The following is a 13818-nucleotide window of genomic DNA, read 5'->3' on the forward strand; positions in this document are numbered from 1 at the left end:
TTAGTCTGTTTGAAATTACTTCTAGTGCAATCTTACGTTCAAATGTACCATGTCTCACTGTTCACTTGTCTTTATCAGTTTTACAATACAGTGGCAGTATTGACTAGATTGCTGTGGCCCTCCACCTGCTGTTGGTTCGGTTCGGGCCCCGGCTATTTAATTAACTGCATCTCTTCATATAAACTAGCACGGGTACTGTGGTCAATGGAGGAGGCTCTCCTTTCAGTCCCACCCCATGGTTGGGACGAGAGGGGGGGCCTTCTCTCTCCATGGTCACCCTGCCCCACCCTGCCTCTGGAACTCCCTCCTCAAAGAGGTAAAAATTGCCCCCTCTTTCCTCTCCTTTAAAAAGCTTTTAAAGCCTCCCCTTTGCACCTTAGCCTATGGGGAGAAGGAGGATTAGAACAGGGTTGTTGTAGGTTTTTCGGGCTATATGGCCATGTTCTAGAAGCATTCTCTCCTGACGTTTCGCCTGCATCTATGACAAGCAATCTCAGAGGTTGTGAGGTCAATAGAACTAACAAACTCTGAGGATGCTTGCCATAGATGCAGGCAAAACATCAGGAGAGAATGCTTCTAGAACATGGCCATATAGCCCCAAAAAACCTACAACAACCCAGTGATTCCAGCCATGAAAGCCTTCGACAATACAGGATTAGAACATCTTAATATATAACCCGTTGAACACTGGAAGTGCACTTTGGTGCTGTTTGGCTGTCGTATATCATCATATATAGTGATGTTTATATAATATCACTCATCATTTTATACTTTTAATTGCACTTTCATTATTTAGATTTTTACGATGTAATTGTGTATGATGAGGTTTCTGTGTTTTAACTATTTGATTAATCATTTAAGTTTTAAGCTCATATTGAGGCTAGCTATTTGTTCTTTTTATTTGATTTGTTCTTCAGTATGGTACTGAATGTTTGCCACTTATATTCCAGAAACCGCCCTGAGTCCCCTGGGGAGGTAGGGCCGGTTACAAATAAAGTTGTCGTTATTGGACTCCAATTCCCATCAGTCTTAGCCTGTGTAACATATGGTGAAGGAAAGGAGCCAGTTCCTCACTACAGATTTTATACTAGTTTCCATTTATGTAAAGACTAAACATTATGTTTTTGCTGGTGTGGTTTTTGGGGGACTGGAATGGATTAATAACATTTAAATTGATTTTAATGGGGAAATTTGATTTGACACAGAACAAATTAAACTTAAGTCAATGTATTTCCAATAAAAGCAGAAATGTATCAGACGCTAAGCTATTCTCATGTTTACGTTTAATGTTTTGCCCAGTCCATTAGTGAGGAATGATGGGAGCTGAGATCCGGTCTCCATCCTCATCCCTGATCTAATGCTTACCTTAGTTCTTCACTGGACAGAATGAATTTATATACAGATGCATATATTAAGCTGAAGCTATGTAAAATGCTTTGTACCAAATGGAAGCTGCAATATGTTTTAACTTAAGTGTTCAAGGAAGACTTTGTTTCTACTGTGCTTTGGTGAATGATGGATGAATGAGGTATTTACCAGTTCTTTAAGATACTGATTTTTCAAATATCTTAAAATATCAATATAAAATCTTTCATACCTCTTAAAATATCAATATGTTACTGTCCCTTAGGGCTTTCAGATGAGACAGAAGAAGAGATGTGTGTGCTATTTATATATTATAACCCTATTTTCGTCTCTGATTCCGCTGTCCAGATACAGTCATTGCCTTCTCACCCAGTGTTTTAAACTTTTAATCCTTGCTACTGGCCCTGCCCACTGTGATTTATTTTCTGTGTTTAAATTATTGTGATTTTACATTGTTTGATGTGCTTATTTATATTGTTTCTTTTATTTAATTTTTATTTCTTTTATATTACTAGCCATCCCTTGCCATGCGTTGCTGTGGCCCAGTCTGTGTATATGTGCGTACATAGGCATATATGTGTGTATATATTTGTGTATATGTGTGTTTGTGTATATATGTGGTTTTGCGCATGCATTGTAATGCATTTTTTGTTTTTTGGCTTTTAAGTGTCTTCTGCTGTGTTTTTCGGTGTTTTTATGAGTGATGGTCACTCATTGGCTTGATAGGTGTATTGTGTCCAAATTGGGTGTCAATTCATCCAGTGGTTTTTGAGTTCTGTTAATCCCACAAACGAACATTACATTTTTATTTATATAGATTGTTGTTGTGTGTTGTTTCTTTGCATTGCTGTATTGTTGGGCTTGGCCTCGTGGAAGCCACCCCGAGTCCCCTTGGGGAGATGACGCTGGGGTATAAATAAAGTTATTATTATTATTATTATTATTATTATTATTATTATTATTTGAAACACAACAAGATGAGTCCACAGCAGACACTGCTGGCTGTTGAATTGGATCACACGTCCGACATTTCCCAAGTGTCTAGGATTGTGTGATGTATCGGCAAATAATGTGTGCAGATCCCAGTAAGGTGGCCTTTTGCAGCTGGCAGATGGTAATTTTGTCAGCGCCAATTGTGTTTAAGTGCAGGCCAAGGTCTTTAGGCATGGCACCCAGTGTGCCAATCACCACTGGGACCACCTTTACTGGTTTGTGCCAGAGTCTTTGCAGTTCGATGTTTAAATCCTCATGTCATGTCAGCTTTTCAGGTTGTTTCTCTGCAATCCTGCTGTCACCTGAGATTGCGATATTGACGATCCATACTTTGTTTTATAACTCGATTGTGTAGTCACGAGTATTATGCTCCAAAACTCTGTCTGAATGTGGAAGTCCCAGAGGAGTTTGGAGTATTCGTTCTCTGTAACTTTTTCAGGCTTGTGATCCCACCAGTTATTTGTCACAGGCAGATGGTATTTGTGGCACAAGTTCCAATGAATCATCTGAGCAACGGTGTTTGTAGTCTGTCTGCGCGATCATCTTGCAGCAGCTGAGGATGTGATCTATTGTTTCACCTGCTTCCTTGCAGAGTCTGCACATTATTATTATTATTATTATTATTGTATTGTCGAAGGCTTTCATGGCTGGAATCACTAGGTTCTTGTGGTTTTTTTCGGGCTATCCGGCCATGTTCTAGAGGCATTTCTCCTGACGTTTCGCCTTGCATCTATGGCAAGCATCCTCAGAGGTAGTGAGGTCTGTTGGAATTAGGGTTTATATATCTGTGGAATGGCTGTGGTGGGGCTAAGAGCTCTTCTCTGCTGGAGCTAGGTGTGAATGTTTCAACTGACCACCTTCATTAGCATTTGAAGGCTTGGCTGAGCCTGGGAAAATCTTTTGTTGAGAGGTGTTAAGATGTGCCTGGTTGTTTCCTCTCTGCTGTTTTGCTGTTGTAATTTTAGAGTTTAATTAATACTGGTAGCCAGATTTTGTTCATTTTCATGGTCTCTTCCTTTCTGTTGTAATTGTCCACGTGTCCATTATTATTATTATTATTATTATTAATGCCTAAATTATTATTATTATATTTCCCTTTTCTTCTCCCTATGGATCCAGATAGGGAACAAGCTTATTAATATATATTTAAAAATAATATATATTATTTTCATGGTCTCTTCCTTTCTATTGAAATTGTCCACATGTCCATTATTATTATTATTATTAATGCCTAAATTATTATTATTATATTTCCCTTTTCTTCTCCCTATGGATCCAGATAGGGAACAAGCTTATTAATATATATTTAAAAATAATATATATTATTTTCATGGTCTCTTCCTTTCTATTGAAATTGTCCACATGTCCATTATTATTATTATTATTAATGCCTAAATTATTATTATTATATTTCCCTTTTCTTCTCCCTATGGATCCAGATAGGGAACAAGCTTATTAATATATATTTAAAAATAAAAATCACTACTATGGTATTCTCATTATGGTATTGACGCCTACTCATACAATCTCCCTTGTTAAATACTCAGCCTTGTCATCTAAATACCTCCCTTTCTTCTGATTGGTCCTGCTTCCTCACTTCCCGCCTTCTTTTCCCTTCCTCGCCACATGATTGGTTCAAGGATACCTACCCCTCTCATTGGACGAGGAAACGAATTCTGACGTCCCGCTTTCTCATTCGCTGGTGAAGAAGCCGTGACTCGGCAGCGGGAGGACCCGGATGTAAGTCCGGCAAGATGGCGGCGGATATGAGGCCTGAAGGCGGGGCGCAGCCGCCGTTGGAGCAGGAAGGCGCCCAAGTCCTTCAGCAAACCGGTGAGGCGCCCAGCCCGAGGCGGCCTTCTTCTCTGAAGAATTTGAGGTAGTGCCTAAGAGCTGGGTTGTTGTAGGTTTTTTGGGGCTATAGGGCCATGTTCTAGAGGCATTCTCTCCTGACGTTTCGCCTGCATCTATGGCAAGCATCCGCAGGATGCTTGCCATAGATGCAGGCGAAACGTCAGGAGAGAATGCCTCTAGAACATGGCCCTATAGCCCCAAAAAACCTACAACAACCCAGTGATTCCGGCCATGAAAGCCTTCGACAATACACCACCTAAGAGCCTTTTGCCTTCTGAAGGTGAAGCTTGTGTGGTGTTTCCTTGGGAAAGATTCGTTCTGAGGCAAACTTGGGCCCTCCAGGTGTTTTGGACTGCAACTCCTACAATTCTTAACAGCCTCAGACCCCTTTCTTTTCCCTTTCAGTTAAAACGCATTATCATACATATATGAAAGCTGATAATCTCTGCATTAAGATACAGTACTAAGAGAATGGACGTTTGAAATCCATCGTTTAAAATGGGCTGGGAAAGATAGGTCTTTGCTTGTGTTTACAATTCTGACAGGAGTTAAAAAGCATCAAGCGTCACTACAGTGTAGATCAGGCATGGACAAACTTGGGTCCTCCAGGTGTTTAGGACTTCAACTCCCACAATTCCTAACACAGGCATGTAGCCAGGGGGGGGGGCTCGGGGGGCTTCAGCCCCCCCCCCCCCCGAAATTTTCATGGTGGTTCGCAAAAAGGCCTTAATGGTGGATTATTTAAACTGTTATGTTTATTCATATCATGATCTGATCACCATACTCAATATATCCCATATGCATGGGGGTATTGGGGTAATGATACAAAAGGTTTGCTAGGCTAGACCCTCTTTCACTCAGACTCAGCCCCCTCCCCCCGAAATTCAGCCCCCCCGAAACCCCCCCTGAAAAAAAATTCAGCCCCCCCCCCCCCCCCCCGAAACGAAATCCTGGCTACGGGCCTGTCCTAACAGCCAGGAATTGAAGTCCAAAATACCCGAAGGGCTGAGGTTTGCCCATGCCTGATCTACATTGAAGGATCAGCGCTGTTCTATGACCTATTAAATTCTATGTAGGTCAGTGTTTCTCAACCTGGGGCTCGGGACCTCTGGGGGGGTCATGAGGGGGTGTCAGAGGGGTTGCCAATGACCATCAGAAAACATAGTATTTTCTGTTGGTCATGTGGGTTCTGAGTGGGAAGTATGTCCCAATTCTATCATTGGTGGAGTTCAGAACGCTCTTTGATTGTAGGTGAACTATAAATCCTAGGAACCACAACGTCCAAATGTGATGGTCTATTTCCCTCAAAATCCACCAGTGTTTACATTTGGGCATATTTAGTATACGTGCCAAGTTTGGTCCAGATCCATAATTGTTTGACTCCACAGTGCTCTCTGGATGTAGGTGAACTACAACTCCAAAATTCAAGGTCAATACCCACCAAACCCTTCCAGTATTTTCTGTTGGACATGGGTGTTCTGTTTCCCAAGTTTGGTTCAATTCCATCATTGGTGGAGTTCAGAATGCTCTGATTGTAGGTGAACTATACATCCCATCAACCACAACTCCCAAATGACAAAATCAATCCCTCCCCAAACCCATCAGTATTCAAATTTGGGCGTATCTGGTATGCCAAATTTGGTCCAGTGAATGAAAATACATCCTACACATCAGATATTACATTATGAGAATGCTCTTTGATTGTAGGTGAACTATACATCCCATCAACTACAACTCCCAAATGACAAAATCAATTCCCCCCCAAACCCATCAGTATTCAAATTTGGGCGTATCGGGTATTTGTGCCAAATTTGGTCCAGTGAATGAAAATACATCCTACACATCAGATATTTACATTATGATTCATAACAGTAGCAAAATTACAAATATGAAGTAGCAACAAAAATAATTGTATGTTTGGGGGTCACCACAACATAAGGAACTGTATTAAGGGGTCACAGCATTAGGGAGGTTGAGAAACACTGATGTAGGTCCTTGTCCAATAAACATGAGCTGTGTTTCTTTCTCAGGAGAGCAGGAATAGGATTGCTATCAAGAATCCATGAAACTCCCTTTCATAACCAGTTGGTGGAAAATAAGAAATAGGTGTGGCTAGCAGGTCAGGCCGCCCCCAAGTTGTAAACATGGGACTTACAAATGACTCCTAGTTAAGAACAGGGCTTAGACAACAGGGGGAGAAATATACCCCTCAGAAGGGAAACCCACTCCTGAAAGAGGAGTTATCATGGAGAAAAGGGGTCTCCATTGAAACTGTATCACCAATCCTTGTTTTTACAACAAGCCAAATTCTTCAAAATCCAATTATCACAGGGACAGAAAGTGAGCTGAAATCTCCTGAACAGGAGCACAGACAGCAAAGGAATCTCCGCATGGGTATCACTCATTCCCAGTGTTATCCTAAGCTTAACACATACACACACATACACACACTAGCTTGGGAACCCGGAGGTGCCTGGGTTATTAAAAGAAGGCATTGTTTGTTTCGGGATGTTAGGTAATGCCTCTAAAGTTTGGTACAGATCTGTTGTTGGCTGGGTTCTGTGCTCTCTGGATAAGGCTGAACTACGATTCCCAGGGCAATCACCACCCCAGCACCCCGAAACCCTTGACAGCATTCACGGTTGGCCATGTTGGGTCTGTGTGCCAAGCTTGATCCAGATGCGTCATTGGCTGGATTCAGGGCTCTCTGGATAAGGATGAACTATAACTCCCAGATCCAAAGTCAATCACTCCCAAACCAGGCCTGTATGCACAGTTGGCCATGTTGGGTCTGTATGTGAAGTTTGGTCCAGATCTGATATCTGTTGAGTTCAGTGCTTTCTGGATGCAGGTGAACTACAACTCCCAAAATCAGCGTTCATTCCCCTAAACCCCTGCAGTATGTTCGGTTGGTCATGGGGATTCTCTGTGCCAAGTTTGGTCCCAGTCCATTGTCATTGGGGTGAACTGTAGCTTCCAAAATCAAGGTCCATTCCCACAAACCCCTGATGTATGTTCAGTTGATCATGGGGCTTCTCTGTGCCCAGTTTGGTCCTGGTCCATTGTCTGTGGGGGTCACAATGCTCTCTGGATATAGGTCAAGTACAATTCCTGTAAATCATGGTGAATTCTCCCCAAACCTCTTCTTCAGTTGTTGATCAATTCCTCTGTTTGTTGTGTGTCATAGGAAAGTATAGAAATGGGTTAAGGAAGAGGCAGTGGGTGGGGTCATGCAAATTCCACAGCAACGGAGAGAGAAAGGAGCCCTGGGATGTGAAGGCAAAACAGAACATCTTGGATGAAATTGTCCTTGCATGAAAGTTTCACTTCAGTGGATGGCAGTATGGTGTTTGTGGAGGACATTGGCAGGGTTTGGGCTACATGTCCATGGGTGAGAAGGGCGGGGTAAAATGTCAATAATAATAATAATAATAATAATAATAATAATAATAATAATCTTGAAGTTACATAATTCCAGCAATATTATTTGATCTGAATAATCTGCCTGTCAAGACCCACAATCAAGACTTTGTTACTTAATAGTTTTCTTTATGTCACACCTTTCCACTGTACTTGAGCTTCACAAATAGTTTCCCACCCAAACTTTGACCACACCTGGACCAGTGTGACTTAAGCACCTAATGCTTCTGTCTCTTTGTGTTTTATTCCAGTGATTTCACTGCTCTCGGACTATGGCTGGTTCATCCTCTTCAGTCTTATTGCTGTTTATTTACTTGTACAAAAACTTTCCAAAACATTTCGAGGCACCAGCAAGCCCGCTTTGGACACAACAGCTATTGGTCAGTATGGGACTGGGGGAGGCGGTGTTCATCCTTAATAAAGGGTCACTCTTTATTTTCTTTTAATCTTGGGGTGATTTCAATATCTCCTACAAGACTTCACGCAACTAGATTTGTGCATAAAATGCTCACACAGGCAATAGACATTTAAAAAAAACATTGCTTATAAAATGTGGGCAATTTTAAGCTGTATTGTATATAGACAGATGTGAACATTGCATTTTGCTAACTGAAAGAAAGTTGGATATACATGTAACCAATGAAATCAATCATTCATGGGAACTTCATTGAGGTTGCCTGACTATTGGCCCAAAGAAATTGTACGAAAGAGCATCAGAAGTGTCTCATCTTCCTATGTTTTTCTTGTTATCCTATATTTTCCCCCCAAATAAATCTGTTGTGTTCTTTAAGACTTTACATGGACACATGGGACTTCTGTGGTAATCCAGAACACAGTAAAAATACTGATATTTTGTTTTTGGCATCATATAAAATTTATTTATTTATTTACAGTATTTATATTCTACCCTTCTCAAACCGAAGGGAACTCAGGGCAGATCACAATGTACAGCAAACATTCAATGACGTTTTTAGGCATACAAGACATATAGACAGATAGAGGTCATTCAGCATGTTTTTCCAACTTCGGCTCCTGGAGGTTGCTTGATTCTGGCCACAGGGATAGCTATTGCTTCATCCACTGTGACGCCGAGCCTTTGATTGTAGTATTTCCTCCTTGCTCTTTATCTCTGGCATTTATTTTTAATGGTATCATAAATTAACCACCCGCTTGAAGTGGTCCCTAGTTTCTCTACTCACAGCTCAACTGTTTTCAAACTGCTTAGGTGAACAGTAAGCTGTGCTATTAATATTCAGGAGCTCAAACCCAACCAGGGCTTCAAACTTGCCACTTTCCGGTCAGCAGTGATTTATTCCTGCTAGTGATTAACAGCTATGGAACAGTTCGGCCCTTTCTGGATTTGTGTACAAGCATACGTTCTCATCTCACTTTTGCAGTTTTGAAGTGTATTTGTTTTGTGATACCAGAAGTCTCCGTATTTTCACTGTGTTTTCACTGGATTACAATAGAATATCAATTTCTGTCCCACTTTTTGGGGCAAGGAGAGTCTTTTGTATTAATTAACAATCACTTCCTGTGCTAGAATAATTTGGATTATTGGAAGCAGTTTTCAATATTTTTAATATGAAACAGTGTTGATAAAATTAAGCTGCTGTGGGGCTGGCTTATGTCAGGATCAGGCAAATGCTTATAAAGGGCAAGAAATATAGCAAAGGTTCTCTAACTGTGCCTACTGTCTGGCGGAAAAAAGAGAACTGGTGGTGGGCTCCGCCCAGGAGCATTATATACCCGAGAGGGGGGAGGGAGGGGGTAGGAGGGGTCAGATTGTTTCTTTTAATTTCTAGAAGGTTCCGAAACTGGGCCTGCGCGGGCGCAGGAATACCATATGTGCGATTCACAGTAGACTACGACAAGAAAATGCTGTCTCTCTTCTGTGTTTGATTAGAACCTGATGCTGTGGTTAGACAACAAGAGGCTTTGCTTGCGGCTCGTCTGAGAATGCAAGAAGAACTGAACGCACAAGCAGAAAAATTCAAAGAAAAACAGAAAAAGGTAACATTCCAAACTTGCATCTGACCTGCAGATATCTGTAGATTTTCCCCCTTGCAACTGACAGTTGTATCTGTCAAGTAAGAAATTGAGGTACTACTTATGCGGGGAGGCTAATTTAACTAATTTATGAGACTATAAAAATCTCCAGCAAGCATGCAAAGAATGAGAAAGTACTTCATCAGTGTCACAAATGGACCGTGAAGCAACAGCTCCCCTGGTGGCCAGAATTCCCTCATGAAAAGCTGGAATGTTAAATAGCCTCTGAGTGCCTGTCTATATATGTTGTGTGTGTATGGCATTGAATGTTTGCCATATACATTGTAATCCACCCGGAGTCCCCTGCAGGGTGAGAAGGGTGGAATATCAATACTTTAAATAAATAAAATAAATAAAAATGAACTCCTAGAGCAGCGGGTCTCAAAGTGTGCTCCATGGAGCCCTTGGGGTTAGAATAATCACTTCCAAACATAAGCTTCTGCACTCTGGCAGATTTCTATACTCAAGCTCATTCAAGGCACAACAACACTTCTCTAACAGTCATTCCTCAACCAACATTCCCTAACTGTCATCCTGTTTAAACCTGAACATTCTAAACTGTCACTGATGCAGTCATGTGATCTGCAACCCCTCCCACTGCTTTAGGTATATAGAGATAAGGAAATTGCAAATCAAATAAGACATATACTTCAGGTTATAAAACAACACATTATAAAACAGACAAAAATCATATAGAGGAGGCTCGAGAAGGTTGCTTCCTTCAACAATTTCCCTCTCAGCACTCAGGGGGTGCTTTGATTGTGCTTTTCCTGCATGGCAGAAAGGAGTTGAACTGGATGGCCCCTGGGGTTGCTCCTATTACTATTACTACTACTATTATTACAAAGACTGGATGCCCATCTATTGGGGGTGCTTTGATTGTGGTTTTCCTCTGTGGCAGACAGGGATTGGACTGGATGACCCCTGTGGTCTTCCACTGAAATACTATTAAGTTTATGTTGGTCAAGAAGTTTGCTCATGCCTGATATGTGTGTATGTATATATATGTGTATATGTGTGTGTATATTAATATATAATATATAGTTTGCCCATGACTGATAGATATATGTTATATATAATATTATATAGAATTTGACAGGAATGTGTATTTTGGAAAATGGTAGATTTGCGTGAAGCCCAAAGGAGTGGCTCAACGACAAATTGGATAGGATAGGATAATATATAATATATATAAAAGCATTTCTTGGGACTCCACCAGAAACTTTTACTTCAAAAAGGGCTCTGCGGCAGAAAAAGTTTGAGAACTCCTGTCCTAGAGAGCTGCATTCAAATCACCCAGCTTTTGCAGGTCTGGCTTAACTATCACGTCAAACTATTTAACTTCTACCTCTGTTTTCCTCTTAGCTTGAAGAGGAGAAACGAAAACAGAAGATAGCCATGTGGGAAAGTATGCAGGAAGGCAAAAGTTACAAGGAGAATCTCAGACAGAACCAGGTTAGTATTTTGAGTCAGAAACAGAAAAGGAATGTTTTATTGTAGGTGTGTGAGCAGAAAACAGAATTGACTAACACTTTCTCAATGTTAGGAACCTCAGTCTGAGGCCTCAACATCAACCGGTGTGCCAAAGCCAAAACCGAAAAGCAGACCTTTACGAGAGGGGGGTAAGTTCCAGATTTGGGGGGCTGTTAGTGTTGTGTGACAAGGGAGGGTTTTTTTTTTTTTGGAGGGGCACTCAGGTTTCTTTATGACATTCTGCATGATGTTATCTTTGGCTGGTGCTAGCCAAGTCACATCCCTTCAAGTTATATTCCCCGAAGAAGCTCCCAGTGGTGGGACAGGAAGAAGTCTTTAACTATTTATGCAGTTTGTACCGTCTTTCAGATTTAAAAGCCTAACATCTTATTTTACAACAGTTAGAAAGCAGTTAGACACCATCCTGATTTTCCTGAATGGTTATTTTGCTGACGTTTTCCTCTCAATTCCCAGGTTACAACCCTCTGTCTGGAGACGGTGGCGGGACCTGCTCATGGAGGCCCGGACGCAGAGGTCCTTCATCGGGTGGATGAGGCTAACTTCTGCCGGTGTCTTCTTTGGACACTGGCAGACATTAATCTGGCCCCATAGCTGTGGCTGTCTGTGGGTTGCTTGACACAGGGACTTAGTGGAGGGTAGATTAGTACTTTAGTGACTCAGAGATATATGAAAGGAAAAAATGTAAATACAGCTGGAAGTGCCATGAAAGCAGCAAGAAAAAAATGATAGAAGCAGAAAGGAAACCACATCATGGAGGATGACTTCATTTTTCTTTTTAAGAGCAAAGCATTGTCATCCATGCGTTCCCTCAGGTTCTTTTTTATGTGCAATGGGAACGTCTATCGCATAAGAGTTTAGGACCAAACTCCCTGCCAAAGTGCCTTGGGCTCTGCAGGGGAGAAAACCTGCTTGAAATGGCATGTTTCCCTGCTCCAATTTTTGGGTTTTTTTCCCTCACAATAGATTAATATCCAGCAAAGGCAGAGCAAGACAATTGGTAGTCGATCCATTGTTCTTGTATCATATCGTTTTTGTTTTTAACTCTTTGTTTGCCGCTTTGAGTCCCACCCATGGGAGAAAAGCGGGATAAAAATTAATAAATAATATTAATATTGGTGAAGGCTTTCATGGCCAGAATCATTGGGTTGCTGTTAGTTTTCCGGGTTGTATGGCCATGTTCCAGAAGCATTCTCTCCTGACATTTCACCTGCATCTATTTAGGCATCCTCAGAGGTTGTGAGGTCTGTTGGAAACTATTGGAGTTTATATATCTCTGGAACGTTCAGGACTCTTGTCTGCTGGAGGCAAGTGTGAATGTTGCAATTGGCCACTGTGATTAGCATTGAAGGCACTGCAACTTTAAATCCTGGGTGCTTCCTGCATGGGGGAATCCTTTGTTGGGAGGTGTTAGCTGGCCCTGATTGATTCATGTCTGGAATTCCCCTATTTTTTGAGTGTTGCTCTTTATTTATTGTCCTGATTTTAGAGGTTTTTTTTTTTAATACTGGTAGCCTGATTTTGTACATTTTCATGCTTTCCTCCTTTCTGTTGAAACTGTCCACATTCCAGAGGTTGTGGACATTCGACAGATATATAAACCCCACTTGCCTAGTTTCCAACAGACCTCACAAACTCTGAGGATGCCTGCCGTAGGTGCAGGTGAAACGTCAGGAGAGAATGCTTCTGGAACATGGCCATACAGCCCAGAAAACTCACAACAACCCAATTATTATTATTATTATTAATAATAATAATAATAATAATAATAATGGATCTGAGAATAAGCATTTAAAATGGCGCTGCTTTGGATTTTGAGACCCCAGGTGTCTCCTGCCAATAGCTTTCAAACTGGCTGAGCCACACACTCATCTGGTTTGGAAATGTATCCAGTCATCCTTTGAGGTCATATCAAAAGACTATTTGAGTTTGGTTTTGGGGTTCAGCTCCTCATAAAGGTGGAGCGATAGATGCAACACACTGAGAAACTCCCTGTAACAAGCAGCAACAAATGACGCGGTCCTTATAAATGGTGGACACATCACTGAGGACCTCCGAAGATAAGACAGCTGATTGGGGACAGTTCTTGCCCCGCCCTCGTTGTTTCATCTGCTTTGTAAGACAACATACTGTAAATAACATTTGCAGCCTTCTCCCTTTCGGTGGCTCTTTTCTATACAGGAAAGTATGTATTCTTGCTTACTGACCACGTCTCAAGACTGCCGTCCTGTACACACGTACCGCGGAGTAAGCCATATTGGACTGTGTGTGCTTACTTCTAGGTAAACATGTTTATGACTGTGGGTAAAACAGGTTGCATTGTTGGTGTGTGGCTTGTTCCAGACCGAAGGTCTCCTCACCTTCCATTTCAAACTGTTGCTTAATAAAATCTATTTCTTTAGCATCCGACATATTCCTACCTTTTTGAAATATAGCCCAAGCACATGCAAGCTTCTTTACTCTGGGAAGCTTGCAGTCTTCAGATTTCTCAGGGAGAGGACCACTTTAATCCTACTTTGCCTTCAAAGGCTGTGACTTGACAACCAGGATACGAGTGCTCTCAAAGGACGGGAAAGAGAAAAGGGGCTTTTTGTGTTTGTGGTTTATACATCCCCGTTTTAGCATCACAAAATTGGAAATTTCAGG

General features: G+C 41.5%; 1 protein-coding gene across 1 annotated transcript; it reads left to right on the forward strand.

Moving 5' to 3' along the window:
- Positions 1-4068: 4068 nt before the first annotated feature.
- SELENOS (selenoprotein S) lies at positions 4069-13581 on the forward strand. Its single transcript, XM_060755486.2, has 6 exons — positions 4069-4191; positions 7884-8012; positions 9539-9645; positions 11047-11136; positions 11228-11303; positions 11629-13581. Exons 1-6 carry the CDS (start codon positions 4113-4115, stop codon positions 11706-11708), a joined length of 561 nt encoding a protein of 186 aa, XP_060611469.2. The 5' UTR covers positions 4069-4112; the 3' UTR covers positions 11709-13581.
- The last annotated feature ends 237 nt before the right edge of the window (positions 13582-13818 follow it).

This window comes from Anolis sagrei, chromosome 9, assembly GCF_037176765.1.
Source record: "Anolis sagrei isolate rAnoSag1 chromosome 9, rAnoSag1.mat, whole genome shotgun sequence".
Taxonomy (NCBI): domain Eukaryota; kingdom Metazoa; phylum Chordata; class Lepidosauria; order Squamata; family Dactyloidae; genus Anolis; species Anolis sagrei.

Bases quoted from the DNA above. Each gene is read 5' to 3' on its own strand.
- SELENOS (XM_060755486.2), top strand. From the start codon at position 4,113: ATGGCGGCGGATATGAGGCCTGAAGGCGGGGCGCAGCCGCCGTTGGAG. The intron at 8,013-9,538 runs GTCAGTATGGGA...GTGTTTGATTAG, and splicing joins TTTGGACACAACAGCTATTG to AACCTGATGCTGTGGTTAGA. The intron at 11,137-11,227 runs GTTAGTATTTTG...TCTCAATGTTAG, and splicing joins AGAATCTCAGACAGAACCAG to GAACCTCAGTCTGAGGCCTC.